The sequence below is a fragment of the Lagenorhynchus albirostris genome, chromosome 7 (genome assembly GCF_949774975.1).
Source record: "Lagenorhynchus albirostris chromosome 7, mLagAlb1.1, whole genome shotgun sequence".
In the NCBI taxonomy this organism is placed as follows: Eukaryota; Metazoa; Chordata; class Mammalia; order Artiodactyla; family Delphinidae; genus Lagenorhynchus; species Lagenorhynchus albirostris.
In genome coordinates this window covers 33,253,855-33,273,475 of record NC_083101.1, presented here as the reverse complement: position 1 = coordinate 33,273,475, position 19,621 = coordinate 33,253,855, and the positions used below count along the sequence as shown (strand labels likewise).

General features: G+C 46.0%; 1 protein-coding gene across 2 annotated transcripts in view; it reads right to left on the bottom strand.

The window, feature by feature from the left end:
- Nucleotides 1-257: 257 nt before the first annotated feature.
- ANKS6 (ankyrin repeat and sterile alpha motif domain containing 6) overlaps nt 258-19,621 on the bottom strand; it is a 53,310-nt gene continuing 33,946 nt past the window's right edge. Inside the window, exons 12-15 of one of the 2 annotated variants that reach the window (XM_060154765.1) lie at nt 18,431-18,617; nt 13,445-13,512; nt 10,189-10,305; nt 258-501 (exon numbers count right to left, since the gene is read on the bottom strand). In XM_060154765.1, coding sequence (XP_060010748.1) covers nt 397-501; nt 10,189-10,305; nt 13,445-13,512; nt 18,431-18,617 — 477 coding nt within the window. In that variant the 3' untranslated portion in view covers nt 258-396. The remainder of the gene's footprint in view (nt 502-10,188; nt 10,306-13,444; nt 13,513-18,430; nt 18,618-19,621) is intronic. The other variant, XM_060154766.1, reaches the window with a different exon arrangement.

Genomic DNA, 19,621 nt, shown 5'->3' with positions numbered 1-19,621 from the left:
CAGTAAAGAAATGGCTGTGCCTTCTTCACCATCCCCTTCCCCTCTGCCAGCCAGAAACAAAGCCTCTGAGGCCCCAGGAATGGCAGAGCCACAGATGAAAGGAGCTGGGTCCCTGAATCACCGTGTGCTTCTGCCGAGCGGATGCAGCCATACTGGATTGTATGGGAGAGTAAGTCTCTACAGTGTTGGAGTTTGTTACAGCAACAAGCATCACCAACTACTACAGAAGGGAAGGGAAGACAGGTGTTCCAGGCAGAAGGACTAAGGCACAGCGGTGTGACAAAAACATAGTGTGTTTCAGGGAATGGGGAAGGTCTGATGGTGGCTGGAGCACCGGCCACGTGAAGGGGGTACTGAGATTCAGCAAGCTCACGCTGGTCACCACAGGAAGGAAGGTCACGTACAGGGATTGTTTCCAGGGGCCCTGGTGTTGCTGGCGCTGCTCTCGAAGGAAGAGTGGAAGTTGTGAATGGTTTCCTGTAAAATTTGTCTCTCGCGTCCCTGTGGAGGAAATTGAAAACAGACACAGAAAGTCTTGTTAAATCTTTTAACCATTAATTCAATTGACACAGTGCTGTTAACGTTTAACTCATACTTGAAAAACCCATGGGCATCTTGGGGAAAACAAATTACCTAATTGAAAGAGTACTGAGTTTAATAAAAACATCCTGAGTCAGAATCTCCCCCAGCACCCACAAACACAGCATGCCAGGCCTGGAGAGGCCCCCAAGATGCAGGGGTCCAATTTCCCAGATGAGGAAGGGCAGCAGAACCCAGGGAGCAAGAATGACTTGCCCTGGGTCACTCGGCCCGGAAGGGACGTCTCCTACCCTGCCCTGTGCATCTTTCCAGCCCTCGTATCTCCAGGGACTTCAGAGGGAGCTGAACTTTCTGATACAGAGTGAGAGTTTGAACTGCCTTTACTCCCCCTTGTCCAAAAGATGACAGATTCGTTTTCACAGTGATTCACTTCTCACCCCATCCTTGCAGACCCCCCTCCTAGTTGCTGCTCTTTACACACGTATTTTGAGATGGGAAAAGAGGGGGGATGTGGATGTTTTTTTTAAGCCCAAAGAACATCTTCACTGAATACATAGGCGAGAGGCAGTGATATATAGAGGTGAAGAACAGAGACTGGAATCACACAGCCTGGGTTCAAATCCCAACCCTCCCATTTACTAGCTGGGTGACCTTGAGCAAGATACTTCATCTCTCTGGGCCTTAATTTCCTCATCTATAAAACGAGGATGATAATTGTACCTCAGATGGTTGCTGCTGACATTGGGCTGTGGGTGGGCAGCAGGAGGCCAGCATATCCTGACCTCAGAGAACAGCAGTGTAGATTAAACATATATATATATATATATATATATATATTTTTTTTTTTTTTTGCGGTACGCGGGCCTCTCACTGTTGTGGCCCCTCCCGTTGCGGAGCACAGGCTCCGGACGCGCAGGCTCAGCGGCCATGGCTCACAGGCCCAGCCGCTCCGCGGCAATGTGGGATCCTCCCAGACCAGGGCACGAACCCATGTCCCCTGCATCGCAGGCGGACTCTCAACCGCTGCGCCACCAGGGAAGCCCTAAACATATATTTTTTAAACTAAGAAATAAATGTGGTCAAAATGTAAAGCAAATTAAAACTGAATAATCTCTGGCAGATTGTTTTCTGCCAAGAGTGGAAAAAAAATTAAAAACTCCACCGAATGAGCCTAGACTTTAAACTTTCTCTTCCTTTATTGCATGGACTGCCCTTTCCAGATCCCCAAGCAGAGACCTCTAGTGCTGACGAGGCCTCCTGGACACTTGGGAGGGCAGAAGAGTCTCCCTTCACACAATCCTTCCAGGTCATTCTTCCAAGACAGCTGGGAAAGTGCCATCAGGATTCCATCAACACACACCTAAAGGCAGCAGGGAAGAGGACAGAGCATTGGAGGTGGGGAGGTGGAGTCAGAGGACCCTGAATCCCTAACCCACTACTCACTCTGTCCCAGGCATGACCCCATGCTGCTGAGTTTCTGTATCTGTAAAAGGGGGATGGTATCACATGCTGGGGCTGTGATGAGGCTCAACCTGAGATAATGAACGGGGTGACACTGTGCAAACTGCAGAGGGCTAAAAAATAAATAGAGGGAATGACAACCATGTCATTATTAGATACCACCTTAGCCTTAATTGCCTGAGAAATGAGGTCAGGGCGAGACAGGGTTCCAGCACATTATGCTTCCTAACCTCAGGAGGGAGCCGCAGATGATGAAAACCATAATCACTCCCTGCATCCACACCTGATTGAAGATGATAATGATAACTGCCCTTTAAAAACCCCCAAGTTTCAAAGGACCTGCCTGATAATTCTCAAAAAGAAAAAAAGCAAATGGCCATTAAAAGTAGAAAAAATGTTCAGTCTATCTAGTAGTTAAAGAAATACAAACCAACACAAGGCATACTTCTCGGCCTATCAAATTAATAAAAATTAAAAAGCAAATTGGTAGTACCCAATGCTGGCAAGGGTGACACTGGAACTTATAACCACAGCTGGTGGGGGTGTTCACTGGCTCCTGCTGGAAGGTATTTCAGGACAAAGTACCATATACCTTGACTTAGACTCTGACTCCATAATTTCACTTTTTTTAGATGTCTATTCTGAGGAGATAATTAGAAAGCCTTATACACGAAGTTGCTCACTGTAGCACTATTTATAGAAAGTTGGAATATCTACATATCCAACAAGTAGGGATTAAAAAAAATAATTTTAGTACATCCTTGCAAATTTATTTTATTATATTAAAAGAGTTCTTAATGACATGGGTAACTGCATATATTTACTGTTAAACAAAGTAAGTAGAATATAAAATTATAGATCCAAATTTATCTCAGCCACATAAAGAAAACATTCAGCACAAAACACTGCAGAGCGATCTCACCAAATACGAACAGTGCTGGCCTCTGGGTAGTTGGATCGTGACTCCTTTGAAAGTTTTTTCGCCTTTCTGGCACTGTGCAAATTTAGTAAGACAAATATGCACAACTTTGAATAATCACAAAAAAATGGGAATGGAAAGAAGCAATGGCTTTAGGACCAACTAAAGGTGAAACTCAGGCCATCATTTCTGTTTAACCTTCTCCAATATAGCACTTGTCTGAAACTAACAGACTAATAAGCTGACTTGAGTATACATCACAACTCGGATACTGGGGTGGGCTCACCTGGAAGTCAAATAGTTTGCAGGCTGAGGGTCCACGCTGCTTTGCTGATATTTTTATGGCTGAGCCAGGTTTTGGGCGAATAGTCATTAAAAAAAAAATTTTGAGGAGGCAAAGATGGTGTCAAGATGGCAGTGTGGGAAGATGCAGAGTTAGCGTCTCCCCACAACTAGGGTGCCTGCCGGCCACTGGTGGGGGACACTGATGCCCAAGGAGACGGGAAGAACCCGAGAGTGAACTGGTAGGATGTAGGGGGACTGAGGGGGTAGGAGAAGTGGAGGCCAGACAGGATCAGCGCCCCTGAGGCCGGGGAGATCAGGAGAGGCAGGTGGGAGGGACTCTCCGGAAAGAGCATGAGAGGAGCAGAGGGCAATCGCCTGGCCCACGCGGGCCGGGGAGCCTGCTGAGCTCCCAGGCGGGTCCCCTGCCCTCCAATGCCCTGTCCAGGCCAACAGGTCCTTGGGAGCATAGGAGGGAGGCCAGGGAGATCAGGAGAGGCAGGCGGGAGGGGCCCTCCCAGACCGGAGGAGCAGGAGAGGTGGGAGGGAGTTTGCCCCACCCACTCGAGCCCAGAAAGCCTGCCGGGCTCCCAGGTGAGGTCCGCTGCCCTCTGAGACCAGGGGTGGGGGGCACATCTGTGTCCCTTCTGTTCCTTGAGCCTAAGCCCCACCCCCCACAGCCCCCAGGGCCTTTTCCAGCCCTGTGGGTCCTGAGTATTGGCCCCACCCACCGCCCAAACCTCGCCCTTGCTTAGGCCCCGCCCTCCACAGCCAAGGCCTCCCACCAACCCGCCCCTTTTATTTTTTGCTACTCCATGTGGCTTGCGGGATCTTGGTTTGCGAGCCTGGGGTTGGGCGGAAGCTCCTGTGGTGGGAGCTCCGAGTCCAAACCACTGGGCTAACAGAGAACCTCAGACCCTAGGGAATATTCACCAGAGTGAGGTCTCACAGAGGTCCCCATCTCAGCACCAAGATCCAGCTCTACCCAATAGCCTACAAACTCCAGTGTTCGAAGCCTCAGGCCAAACAACCAGTAAAACAGGAATACAATCCCACTCATGAAGAGAAAAAAAAAAAAGGAGATTGCAAAAAAATATGTCACAAATGAAGGAGCAAGGTAAAAACCTACGAGACCAAATAAATGAAGAGGAAATAGGCAATCTACCTGAAAAAGAATTCAGAGTAATGATAGTAAAGATGATCCAGAATCTTGGAAATAGAATGGAAGCACGGATTGAGAAAATACAAGAAATATTTAACAAATATCTAAAAGAACTAAAGAAAAACAGAGATGAACAACACAATAACTGAAACGAAAAATACACCAGAAGGAATCAATAACAGAATAACTGAGGCAAAAGAACGAATAAGTGAGCTGGAAGACAAAATGCTGGAAATAACTGCTGAGGAGCAGAATAAAGAAGGAAGAATGAAAAGAACTGAAGACAACCTCAGAGACATCTGGGACAACACTAAATGCACCAACATTCGAATTATAGGGGTCCCAGAAGAGAAAAAGAAAGGGTCTGAGAAAATATTTGAACAGATTATAGTTGAAAACTTCCCTAACATGGGAAAGGAAATAGTCACCCAAGTCCAGGAAGCACAGGGAGTTCCATACAGGATAAACCCAAGGAAAAACACACCAAGACACATATTAATCAAACTAACAAAAATTAAATTCAAAGAAAAAATATTAAAAGCAGCAAGGGAAAAACAAAAAATAACATACAAAGCAATCCCCATAAGGTTATCAGCTGATTTTTCAGTGGAAACGCTGCAGGCCAGAAGGGAGTGGCAGGCTATACTTAAAGTGATGAAAGAGAAAAAAACCTACAACCAAGATTACTCTACCCAGCAAGGATCTCATTCAGATTCGATGGAGAAGTCAAAAGCAGCTCCTGCAGCTCAATAACAAAAAAACAAACAACCCAATCCAAAAATGGGCAGAAGACCTAAATAGACATTTCTCCAAAGAAGATATACAGATGGCTAACAAACACATGAAAGAATGCTCAACATCATTAATCATTAGAGAAATGCAAATCAAAACTACAATGAGATATCATCTCACACCAGTCAGAATGGCCATCATCAGAAAATCTAGAAACAATAAATGCTGGAGAGGGTGTGGAGAAAAGGGAACACTCTTGCACTGTTGGTGGGAATGTAAATTGATACAGCCACTATGGAGAACAGTATGGAGGTTCCTTAAAAAAATACAAATAGAACTACTATACGACCCAGCAATCCCACTACTGGGCATATACCCTGAGAAAACCATAATTCAAAGAGTCATGTACCAAAATGTTCATTGCAGCTCTATTTACAATAGCTTCCCTGTATTTGCAATACATGGAAGCAGCCTAAGTGTCCATCAACAGATGAACGGATAAAGAAGATATGGCACATATATATACAATGGAATGTTACTCAGCCATAAAAAGAAACGAAATTGAGTTATTTGTAGTGAGGTGGATGGACCCATCTGTCATACAGAGTGAAGTAAGTCAGAAAGAGAAAAACAAATACCGTATGCTAATGTATATATATGGAATCTAGAAAAAAAAGAAGATGGTACTGATGAACCTAGTTGCAGGGCAGGAATAAAGAGGTAGACATAGAGAATGGACTTGATGACATGGGGTGGGAGGGCGAAGCTGGGGCAAAGTGAGAGTAGCATCAACATATATACACTACCGAATGTGAAACAGTTGGCAGGTGGGAAGCAGCAGCATAGCACAGGGAGACTGGCTCCGTGCTCTGCGATGACCTAGAAGGGTGGGATACGGAGGATGGGAGGGAGGCTCGAGAGGGAGGGGATATGGGGACATGTGTATGCATATAGCTGATTCGCTTTGTTGTACAACAGAAACTAACACAGTATTGTGAAGCAATTATACTCTAATAAAGATCTATTAAAAATTTTTTTGGCTAAAATGTTCAAACTTTTTTGATTGTGTATGAAATATATTTTATATCACAACCCTGTTACATGTAAATCCATACAACTTAAACAAGCTTTAGCCTTCTTACCTGCAAAGAACGTTCATATTTTCTGCTCTGTTCTATTTTGCTTGTTAAAATGCTACTCATGAACTACTAAATTGATTCCACAACCCTCCAGCATGCTGTGGACCACAGCTAGAAAGACATGGGGGTGAGGGGACAAGGAAAGCTGGGCATCTCCTCTCCCAAGTGTCCTGAGTTTTCAAATGTGTACAGAGCATTTGAGCCACAATGGGTACTCTTTTGGCCAAGGTTCAGTTTCGAAAGAAAGAGGATGAACATTAGGAGAAGCTCCTGCCCTAGAGCAATCAAGAAGGAGAGAGGAGTCGGGGTCAGGCGGGTCCAGCCCAGAAGAGCCGAGGCCCCAGGCGTCCAAAGAGCTATTGGAAGCCACACTTGGCCTGAGAAGTTCTTTGCTCTTTCTAAGAACCAGCACAGACTTGCAATGGTAACCTAGAGTAGGCAAGATACACTTGCTTTTGTGATATTCAACGTCTCCCAATCATACCTTTGCTCTAAGATGCACTTGACACACAGTCCTCATTTCCACAGGACTTTGAATAAGTCCTGACCCTTGAATAATAGGGCCATTCTCCAGCGATCAGTTCAGCTCAGCCCCTTCCCCTTGCACCTATCTCCACGTGGGTTTGCCTGACTTTGCAGGGTGGATGCTACCTGTGGGGAGGACATGGGTGGCGTGGCATGTTGGATGCACCCGGATCTTTCAGTTGGGAGATGATCAGCTGGGGCCCCCAAGGAAGACCACGGTATTGGGCTGAATGTTTGTGTCCTGTGTTGAAACCCTAAGCCATCAATGTGATGGTGTTAGGGGGTGGGGCCTTTGGGGGGTGATTAGAATTAGGTGAGCTCATGAGGGTCAGCCTCCCATGACACCATCGGTGTCCCTATAAGAAGAGATAAGAGAGATTGGCTTCTCTCTGTTATGGGTCACATGGGGACACATGAGAAGGTGGCATTGTGCAACTTGGAATAGGACCCTCACCAAACTCAACCACTGGCACCCTGATCTTAGACTTCCAGCCTCCATACTTTGAGAATTCAATTTCCATTTACAAGCCACCTGGTTTGGGTATTTTGTTATGCAGCCCGAACTAAGACAACCACCAGCGGATGTTCCTCTCGATGGGGCCCCGCTTAGTATGGGATACAAGCTGTTACAGAAACAAGGAGAAGGGGGGCAATGAATTTCAGAGAAAACTTAAACAAAAAAATGTTCTAGCCTGTACAGACTTTAAGACAAATGTCCTCCTTTGGAGTGGGCTTGAGATGTCACATCATCCACTCTGATGATGACAGTTTCCTAAGATTTGCAAACCAACCCAGTCTGTTTTCTTTTTATGATTCCGGACCAAGGAGGCCATAACCACTGAGGGCAGAGGAGAGGTTCCAGAAGCACTAGCGGTTACCATCTACCAAGCCCCAGGCCAGGCTCCAGGGACACCTAGCTCCTGTCTTTCCATGCCCTCCGAGGTCCTCACTGGCCCTACATCTAGAATCTTTTCTGTCCTTCTCGACTGGCCTAGGCTTGGCTTTCCTCACCTCCTTCCTCCCCTTGGCTCACACATCTGGCCCTTGGAGGCCAGGAGGAGGAAGGGTCCTAACTTCTGAGCCAGAGCCTCCTTACCATCACTCACCTAGTCCCCACCCCGAAGCCCTTGGACACTTGACTGGGTCACCCTCAACCACCCTGAGAGCCTTAATCTGTCCCCTCTGGCCTCCCCTCACACCAGGCATCTTTCTCTCCATGCTCCAGCCACTCCTTTAGTTCTTTAAATGCACCACACATCTTCTCACTGCAGGGCCTTTGCACATGTGCTGCCCTCTGCCTGGTCTGCACTTTTCTTCTACCCCTTTGCCAGGTGGTTCCTGTCTTCCTTCACATTGCAGCCCTCCTGCCCTTCCTCGGGGACGTCTTCCAGGCCCTTGCCTTACCAGTCCCCACTCTAAGTCAGGAGCTCTCACAACACAATTTGCCTGTCCCGTGCCTGTGGATTATACCGAGGCAGGATAGCAGAGAGGCCAGGACACAAACTCTGGGTTCTAATCTTGCCTCTGCCACTTACTGACTGTGTGATCTTAGGCAAGTTCCCTGATCTCTCTGTGCTTCAGTTCCCTCATCTGTAAACTGGAAACAACCTCAGCAGCTTTCGTGAGGGTTACACGAATGACTAGATGTGACGTGCTCAGAGCAATGCTGGGCACTGAGTGATACTCAGTGCTCAACACCCACACAGTGCCTGGGACATGGCAGACAGTTAAAGGGAGATTTCTCATGAATAAATCAATGCTCTGAAGAGTTTAGTGCTGGCTTCAGGTGATCCACCTGCAGTAAGCCACCCTGAGGCTTCCATTCCCTAGGTGAACCCTTCCTAGCAGCCGAGACCTGCCCACCTTCTGCTGCTCATGTCTAAGGGCAGGGCAGAAACGGTGCTGGTCTCCGAGTTGGGGCTCACTGCCTCTCTCGGAGCCTCTGCTTCCCTATCTGTAAAGTGAGGCAGCAAGGGTCCCAGGACAGGTGAGCAGTGTTTAGGAACAGGCCACTTGCAGAAGAGAAAGAACACACAGCAAAGACCTGCAGGAAAATGCTTAGGCTTGCAGACACCTGCAATGCCTGAAGCAATGCCGACTACATCACTTTGAAGGATAACCTCACAGCCTACACACAGGCAAAACAGTGACGACCCCGATGGCAGAAAAACCAGCCCCCAACCCGGCGAGGCTGCAGGGCTGGAGGAGCTGCTTCCTCACAGTGTGATGCTGCAGGAACCAGTGAGAAGGACCCCCTCCCTACCCCCGACTCTGCTCCTGGGCTGCATGAGGAGAGTGTGAGGGTACTGGCCTCCTGGATTAACTGAGGAAAGGTATGCACAGTGATCTGTGAATGATAAACTGTTACGTGGATATTTACCTGAGATTGTCACTACAGGTCTGTTCAATATTTCTGTGCCTACCTGGCAATATATAGAAAGAACCATAAAATGGTACGATCGCTAACATAACCTTGTATTGTGGAACACAGCCTGAAGAACAAAACAACAGCAGAAAAAGCAAAAACGCAGAGATGTCCATTCTGGTACTATTTAAAATGGTCAAATCCCAGATTTTACCTGTCGCTATCATCGAACAAGTGGGGAGCTGTTCGGCTAAGTGTGAAAGAGCAACAGGTATGCAAGTATTTATACATTATTGCTTGAATAAGAGACCAAAAAAAATCCAGCCCACGTTAGGGAAAAAGACAGAAGGCAAAGGAATGTGAATAGCCCAAGAGCGACTGTACAACTGTCTGCAGAGTGAGTGGTGCCTCACTTCTCTTGTGTTCTGTTTGCTTGTTTGTTTTTTGCATATGTGCCTTTGGGTGGGTGGATGGGTGGGTGGAGGCATTGCTAATCTTTAGCTCTAAAGCTGGTGAAACAGAAGTTGAACATTAGACAAAAATGCAGGATGCCAACAACAACAACAACACTGACTGACAGATCTCTGTGTGCTAGGTGCTCTGCGGAGCATTTTAGTCCCGGCAGCGAGCCCATCACCCCCACCCTACAGACAAGAAAGCGAGGCTCAGCGGAGGGTGTGACTTGCCCAGGGTCACTGTAAGTGGAGGAGCTGGGATTCAAACCCAGGTCGGCCTGACCCTGAGGCCTGTCTTAATCAACTTCCACTGTGCTCCGGAGGGCAAAACCCAGCCCGGTGGGGTGAGATGACCGGAGGGAATGTTTTAGCCAAATCTAAGGAGAAACCACCTTATGGGAAGACAGATCTCGAAAAGGAACAGGTATACTCAAAGGTAGTGACCCCTCGGTCATGAGAGGTGTATGAGCGGGGCTGTCGTCCACCAGGTGTGGGGGAGAGATGAAATCAGACCATGAAGGTCCCTGGAACACTGGGGCCGAGGATCCTAGTGAAGCTCTCAGCTATTGGAAACAGGAAAAAAAAAAAAAAAAGATTGAGAACAATACCTTGCCTGCGTTCAGTTCAGAAATCGCTGCCAAAATCTGCTGCCTGGACCCGTCTGTCTTAATACCCAGCTCCTTCAGGTCGCCATCGGTGAGCGTGAGGAACGCTTCCATATCCACCTGGGGAGAGAGAGGGGGATTGGCTGCTATCTGCTCGGCGCCACACCTCTTTTCCCCAACCACAACCAGACTATCACGATAACGAGCTATTAGTGCTTATGAGCAATGAATTAATTATGATTTACTACTTCCAAGTCCTGGCTTTATGCTGAAAGTTTATTTGAAAACATCATTAAAATCGAACCCTCAGGACTTCCCTGGTGGTGCAGTGGTTAAGAATTCGCCTGCCAATGCAGGGGACACGGGTTCGATCCCTGGTCCGGGAAGATCCCACATGCCGTGGAGCAACTAAGCCCGTGAGCCACAACTACTGAGCCCGCATGCCTAGAGCCCGTGCTCTGCAACAAGAAAAGCCACCGCAATGAGAAGCCCACGCACCACAACGAAGAGTAGCCCCCGCTCGTCACAACTAGAGAAAGCCCGCGCGCAGCAACGAGGACCCTATGCAACCAAAAATAAATAAAATAAAAAACAAACAAAAACAAAACAAAACAAAAAAAACGAACTCTCCTCAGCTCTAAGCCTGGGATTTTTAGGAGAGGTGCATTCTGGAAAGACTCTGAAAACGAAACAAGTAAGGGAAGTCTCTGAGACGGTAATCTGGGTGACTCGAGTGGTAAAAAATCCAAGTCTTGGTACTAGAAAGTTAATTCCAATGTTGCTGCACTTTTAACAGTATCCGATACTGCACAGAAAATATGAGTATGTGGCAGTACTCACCATGTTTCCCCCCCCAAGGACAAGAGAGATGCAGACTGTGGAAAGACAGAGTGAGAAAATAAACAAGCAGAAGCAATAAAGGAAAGAAGGGCCATTGGTTTTTACCAGAAAAAAAAGGGCATCTCAAAGCTGTTCAATCCTTGGTTTTTGCCAGAGAAATTCTAACATTTCTGTCATCCCTGCCTAGGCCTCAGCTCCAGGAGAAATTTCTTCCCTGTCTTGATCTCTTTTAATAGTCACTTTACTTTCATGGATTTAAAAAAAAATCTTGAACCAGGTTTGAGTTAGTGGGGAAGGGTCTGCTCCCTTATCCAACATCAAGCTCTCCCTGAGATGCAGAAAGGGCCCCTCTGATAACGGATAAGCTCCCTGAATCCCTCAGACACTTTACAGATCACAAGGTGCTAACGGGATCAAGGAAGAGGTGACATGATTTTGACGGAAACCACCTGCCCCCGGCCCTGCTGGATACTCCCCTCCCCCACCATCCCAGACCTGTGGCAGAGACCCCACACCCAGCTCCTCAGAAAGCACAGAACGCATAAAATAAAAGCAGGCAGCCATCAGCAAACAGTAAAGATTTTTTTGACGATGAGAACAATCGCCACTGAAGTTTAAGACATCAAGGAGGCAGGAAGGACAGGCTGGATAGGGCAGAAAAGCAAACCAAGGAAGAAAGCCACAGCACCCCTTACTGTTTCTTGAACAAAAATACAAACTCCTCAGATTTTGGAATTTATGAATTAGATAAGATTCTAATGACCAAATAATTCTGCCTTCTCAAATAACAGAGAAAATGTTAAATAATATTTAAATCAAACTGACTAGGTTGAGTTCATCTGCCCAGTGAGGAACATTTCTCTTGCCATAATTTAGCTTGAATTATTTTTATAGAGACTGGATTTTCTTCACAACCACAATGCCTTTTTTTATAATGGCTTTTGGCTTTTATTCGGAGGCAGACCCTTTTAAATTCAAACATGATCTGTTGTATTTACTTTGAATGCCAATATACTGTGTATTACCCGCCCCCCCCCAAAAAAAACAAACTCCTCAACTGCGTCTCAAGCTTGTTGGGGACAATGAGTGACTCTCGTGATTGCTACAATAACTATGACAGTTGTCATGTGCTAAACTGGGCACCAGAATGTTCTAAGCCAGTGATTACACCCTGGTGGCTAATGGGCCCACTGAGGAGTTTTATTTGGCCAACAGTAAAAATTTTAACATCTTATTGAGACGTAATTCACCTACCATACAATTCACCCATTTAAAGTGTGCAATTCAAAGATTTTTAGTGCAGAGTTATGCAACCGTCACCACACTTAATTTTAGAACATTTTCATCACCCCAAAAAGAAAACCCATACTCATTAGCAATCACTCCCATTCTATCCTCCCCACATTCCCTGGCAACCACTAATCTACTGTCTGTCTCTATAGATTTGCCTATTCTGGACACTGTATATAAATGAAGTCATACCATATGTGGCCTTTTGTGACTAACTTCTTTCACTTAGCACAGTGTTTTCAAGGCTCATCCATGTTGTAGTGTGTATCAGCATTTCCTTCTTTTTCATGACCTAGCTACATTCCATGGTACAGAGGTAACACGTCTTATTTATTCATTCATCAACTGAGGGGCATTTGGGTCGTTTCCACTTTTTGGCTACTATGAATAGTGCTGCTATGAACACTCTGTGTGAACACATGCTTTCAGTTATCTTGGGTATATACCTGGGAGAGGGATTTCTGGGTCATAAGGTAACTCTGCTAAACATTTTGAGAAACTGCCAAACTGCAGGACAGTAATTTTTAAAAATGTGATGGTGAGCGCTTTAGAGCAAATAGGAACCTCTTAGACTAACACAGACTATTTACATCCAGATACTGAACACAGGTTCATCAGGATTTGCTTTTTCACCTGCTTTAAACCTAAGAACGTGCCAGGCAATCCCCTTCAACTAGAAGGACAGACACAAACTTCACTAGAGAGAGCAGAGTTCAAAATTATAAAATTCTATTATAACAAAACAAGTCATAAGGTCCCCAGGATTTCACTGTTATGAACTGAACCAAATGTGCTGAACAAGAATTCTGTTTCCTCAGCTATCTCAGTGAAAAAGATCAATCTAGGCTTATAGGATGACAACCTACATATTTAGACAACTGTTTTATGGTAAGATATAAATTGACATTCAGAAAGAACATCCTGGGCTTCCCTGGTGGCGCAGTGGTTGAGAGTCCGCCTGCCGTGCAGGGGGCGCGGGTTCGTGCCCCGGTCCGGGAGGATCCCACATGCCGCGGAGCGGCTGGGCTCGTGAGCCATGGCTGCTGAGCCTGCCCGTCCGGAGCAACAGTGAGAGGCCCGCGTACCGCAAAAACAAACAAACAAACAAAACAAAAAAGTACATCCTTACCTCTTGCTCCTCAAAAATGGGCTGATATTTCTCAAGTGATAATTTCTTAAGGATTCCAGTCAGTTCATCTTCAAGAGGGAAAGAATGTAAAATAAGATATTTTAGCATTTGGTAAAATGTATCAAGAGTGATCTTCAAACTTTCGTAAAACAGTGGTAATCTTATTTCGAAATTCTACCAGAAACCCCAACACAGAAAGGAAATCTAAGCTGCGTTCCTGGGGATGAAGCTGAAGGTGGGTCCCGAGCCACCTGTTGACCATAATCTTCCCTTAGGGCAGGCTCTCAGCATTTGCCAAAACCCCCATATTGGGCTATGAAGACAGAAGATGTGGGGGCAGTTCATGGCCAGGCTCCAATGGCTGACTCTCCAATGGCGGGACCATCAAGTTCTTGGAGTTCTAGCTGCTGGGACTAAAACCCTCCCATCTGTCCCAGAACAACTTTTAATTATGATTTCTTGACTGTTGTTAGCTACAGCTGCAGTAAACACTAATGCCAGCAGTCCTCAGCTAGACAGAGAAAGAACTGGAGAGAACAGGTAGGTGGGCTTCAGACCAGAGTCAAGGTTTGCCTCAAGCGTTCGGAGGCTGTGGGCTTCCTGAAGGAAGGGCATGTCTGAATGAAACAGCAGAGCCAGATGGGCACAGATCAGGGGAAAACAGAAGATTTTGAGTATCAAGTTATCAGAGCAGGGAAGATAAAGGAGACAAAAGCAGCATCTGTGGGGGCTTTAAGAAACATTCCTTCACACATTCGATAAGGATTTATCAGACTAGGCACTGGGGGCTCAACAGGGACCAAAGCAGACCATAAGCAGGCTGTCAGGCTCAAGGCGATGAGGAAGAACAGAGCGGGGTGGGGGAGGTTGACAGGGGATGTGAGAATGTTGTTTTATAGAGGGCGGTCAGGGAAGGCCTCTCAGAAGGAGATATTTGAGCAGTAAATGAAGGAGTGAGCTATGCAGATATCAAGATATCAAGGCAAAGAGCACCAGGCAGCATCCAGACAGTGAGAACAGCAAGTGCAAAGGTCCTGGGGCAGCGGGGGCAGCTTACAAAAGAGTGGACTGGAGGTTAGGAGGTCAGAGGTCCTTTTATTCACTCATTCATCATTCAACAGTGGCTACTACTGTGCCTACTACGTACTGGGAATGCAAGGATGGAAAACGTCCATGCTGTGAAGGAACTCAGTGTAGCTGGGAAGATATAATGAAGAGGATGACAGCTGATGCACAGTGCTCACTGTTAGGCACCCTGTATGGATGATGCATCTCCTCTTAACAACCCCATGAGGTAGACCCTCTTACTGTCCCCATTTGCAGATGAGGAAGGCACAGAAAGCTGGGTACCATATCTCGGGTGAGGTCACACCACTAGTCTATGGCACAGCAGGGATTCAAACACAGTGGTTTAGCTACCAGGCTTCTGCTACACACACTGCTCTGCCACTTCTCCCACTGGTGATGAGTATATGGTGAAGGGCATGAATAAGGGGATCTGGGGACAGAGAGGACACCTGACCAGCCCAAGGGACCGGACAGGCTTCGCAGAAGAGGTGCTAATGAAATAGGATGTATGAGATGAAACGAGTCCCAGTCCACACATAATCTATTATAGGTTCATGACGCCTATCATGCTTTGCTGATGTCATTCCCTCCACGAGTCTCTCTCCACATCTGTGTGCTGGTAAATGTTTAACAACTGGATTTCTGGGAGGGGGAATGTACGCACGTATATAAGTACATGATTTTACTGATTTAAGGATGTGTGTGCACAATTTACATACAATAATAAATTACACAATACTCTGTATTATAAATTCCATATAGCCAATGCCTTCACTGCATTTCAGGCGTCTCACTGAATGCCTTCATTGATTTTTGCCTTACTCTTGAAGACACAGCCAATGAGTGTAGCTCCTACATGAAGGCTCACTAATGCTTCCGTTTACGTGAACGTGCGAGATGAAATGAAATGATGAAGACACAGTTGGAACTTCATGTGAGCAACTTTGCTGAATCAGATAATGGTTTTCAAAACCTTGAAGAATATTTTCTCAATTTTTAATGTTATTTTCAATATAACAGGTTAAACAGTTAAAGTTTAACCTGTATAATTAACACTGTCTCTGTCACTGTCTAGATGACATCCAGATGCTCTTTAAAACATTAAATCAAGCCCTAGTGGGTATTTGCTGATTTTCGTGGTATAAATGCCCCATTGTGGTCAATTTCAACCTACCAACATCATGTTCCTGGAAGTGGAACTGGGAAAGATGCACAGCAGTAACACATCAATACACAGTATTCCCACCACGTAGATAAAAGAGACATAAAGAACCTTAAGAGAACAGGTATTAGTAAAACGCACTAAAAATTAGTAAATAATATATTTTGTTTTAAATGCCACATACCTTTACATGTAATATAATCAGCTTAATTATAAGTTCATGCAGTTTGATTTTTTTTTAAGCATTTTTATTTTTATTTTTATTTTTTAAAACTTTTTGGCCGCACAATGTAGTATGTGGGATTTAATTCCCCAACCAGGGATCGAATCCACACCCCCTGCATTGGAAGCATGGAGTCTTAACCACTGGACCGCTGGGGAAGTCCCTGTCTTTTTTTTACACATATTTTTGTTGTTGTAATTTGACTTTAAACAGCTGTGTTTAATTGCCAGCTCAACTGTTTCCTACAAATGTAACAATCGGCTCTGGGCCACCATTCCCGGCTCCCAGCCCCCCATTCTTCTCAGTCCTCCTGGCCCGCCACGAGGGCCACTCTTCAGTGAAGCCTGCCATGGTGCTTCGTGCCTTGCTGATAACACACGTTTGATCCCACCTTGCGTTACAATCATTTAATGTTATTATGTGGAATGTATCTGAATCCCCAGCCTGATGATGAGTTATGCTGACACTGGAACAGGTTACAGTACCCAGGGCCTGCCCCAGTCACCTACATAGAAGGAATGTGAGGCTGAGAAGGCCACGTCGTCACCGCCCCACCACTTCCTCCAGGAGGAACGAACAGATGGACACAGGTGGGAGGATGAGCAGGGCAAAGGCTTGCATGCAGTCCTTGACTGAGGCTACAGATTTCCCACAAAAATATCATGAAGAATGGCTATTTGGGGATAGATTGCAGGCTCTGGTCTGTGATAATCTAATGCCTGAAGGACAAGGGTCTGGCTGCCTCGGGACCCAGGAACCCTAGGAGGGAAAACTAGGCTTTCTAAGCCAGAGAAGGTAATCTAAAAAGAATTTGCTGTCAGGTCCTCCTGTTTTTATCCCAACTAGGCTTTGCAAACCTTTTTTTAAATAATGAATGAGAGGGGTGCAAAGTGGGCATAGACAGTGCATTCTGATGACTGTCTCAACTCTGTTTTGCAAAAAGGTGGGGTACAAATCCCAAACTGAAACTGTAGGAGTTTAGATTCCTGAAAGCCTCTGAGGCGGGAGAGTTCATGGGTAGGGAAATTAAGACTCCACACAGAAAACACAGTTAGGGGGAATTCCTTGGTGGTCCAGTGGTTAGGACTTGACGCTCTCACTGCCAAGGGCCTGGGTTCAATCCCTGGTTGGGGAACTAAGATCCCACAAGCCACATGGTGTGGCCAAAAAAAAAAAAAAGAAAAAAACATTATATAAAAAAGAGAAAACACAGTTAGGGAGGAATGGGGTTGCTAAGTGAATCTCTGAAGCTTTTATAAATGATTGCACTAGATATCACAAAACAATAAAAGCAGCCCCAAATAAAGCAGATGCCAATGGCAGTGTACATTTATCAACTCAGTACAGACCAGAGCCTGTGCAGTTGATTTCAACTTATCACTTGCTGGGCAGAACCTGCTCTGCACTCCCTCCCAGTAGCTGCAGCAAGATGCCTGCAAATGCACTTGTGAGGACCACACACACAATGAGAGTTTCCTCCCCTCTCTGATTTATACTCCTTGATTTGCACCTGCCTGGGCCCCATCTCTCATCAAAGCCCTGCTCCCTCCTCCCCCATCCCTGCTCCCAGGAGTCACCAGAGGGCAGTTGTAAAGGATGAGCTTCTTCTCTCCTTTATCTTTTATATTTTCACATCTTTATCTGGGGCCTCACTGCACAGCCTCCACCCCTGCCCGGCCGTCCGGTCCATCTTCCTTTCCTCATCATCCCCACTCATGCAACTTCCAACGTTCTCCTGCTTACATCTCCTGCTTTTGCTTGCCCTCCATCCACTTCCATTTTCCTCTGAGGAGCTACTTCTCTCCCTCTCCCAATCCACACAGACCTGACCCCAACCCTGGCTCCAAAGGCAGACACACTCCACCCTTGCGGACACAGAGATAGTCAAGGATGGGCAAACAACCCAAGTTGTTATAAATATAGTCAAGACAGGACAATGACCTTTACCCCTGGGATTTTGCTGTACCTACTAAGAAAGTAGCACTCTTTCTGCTGGGGTTGCTAAGTTAGTAGGAAGAAGTAAGCATGAAGCTGCTGGGTATATCCTTGCCACTACTTGAAGAGAGCTTACCTGAGACATGGAGAAAAACATTCCCTAAGCACCTGGATCCAGACACACCTGAAGAACACCCTAGATATTTCCATTATATGAGCCAACAAATTATCAGTTTTTGGTATTGTTTTTGCTTAAATCAGTTTGAGTTGCATCCCTTGCAACTGACAGAGTTCTGATTCGTACAAGGTTCAGGGAAAGGTACATAACTGGGGTCGGAGAAGCAGTTCTATGGGTGTTTGTTTGTATATATAAACAAAACTCACCTACATTCAAAAACTACTATACACCTTTTAGGTATGTAAGCTCAATGAAGACAAAAATACAAGGTAGAATCAGGGAAGGGGAAAGACAGGTGTTTTTGTCTGACTGAAAAAATGATAAAACACCTGAACTAGGATGGCTATAGCAAAGAAGGGCAGCTGCTAGGTTACCATGGTGAAGAGGAAAGGGTGGGCTTTCAGGACCCCGGGGACTCACCCTCATCAGTGATGGTGCCACTGCTGGAGCCCCCGCTGCTCTTGGACTGCCGGTGGGATGAGGAGGAGGACACGGAGGACTCGGCTGCCTGCGCTTTGGGAGAAGGTGAAGGCGTGAGCGTGGGGGAGGTGCTTTTGGAGGTAGTGGAAGTTCCAGACAGAGGCCTTTTGCTCGTCTCCAGTTTCTGCTGAAAAGAATAAGACAAATACAATTTTTTTTTTTTTTTTTGTGGTAAGCGGGGCTCTCACTGTTGTGGCCTCTCCCGTTGTGGAGCACAGGCTCCGGACGCGCAGGCTCAGCGGCCGTGGCTCACGGGCCCAGCTGCTCCGCGGCATGTGGGATCTTCCCGGACCAGGGCACGAACCCGTGTCCCCCTGCATCGGCAGGCGGACTTTCAACCACTGCGCCACCAGGGAAGCCCGAGAAATACAATTTTGAGCCCAAATCAATTGAGTCCTTTGCCCACTGGGAGGGAAAACAACTTTCATACCAGGACTGGTGAGATTTGGGGTTTCTGCATTTACTCTTGACCTGTGACTGAAATTTTAGAATCCAAGCTATAAGCCCTCTTTATCTGTCTCTGTATGTCTGTAGATTAGAAAGGCCTTTATCCTTCATTGTGTAAATGTGTAATATTTTCTTATTTCCAGAGGTTATTAATAAATTTGATTATAAAGTCAAAAAAAATAAAAAAGAATAAGACAAATACATAAGCCATCACCTGGAGGGTAGACATGATTCAAACAGACACCCACAACAGGGAACACGTGGGACATTTGACTCAACAAGATATCTAACCAGGACTATGACATCTACTTAAGAAAACATGCAAAGCAGAAACAGTATTATCAAAACAGTTACAGGAAAATCCTCCCCTGGAGCAGAGAGGCAGGGAATGGGATGGAAAAAGTGGCACATAAGGAGCCAGAAAACCCGGGTCCTAGTCCTGCCCCTGCAGCTGCGATATTGTGTCCTTGGCTGAGTCCCCTAACCTCTCAGTTAACCAGCTCTAAAATGGAAGTGTGGCTTATTACAAACGAAGGCCCATTCTGCTCTTCATGTTTCTTCATTTAAACCAGTCACTTCTAACCTTTCACCACAGAACACTTATTATTTTTCCTTTGTGTGTGTTGCACACAAAAAGCCCTTCTTATTTTGAAATACTTTATTTTATTGAAGTACAGTTGATTT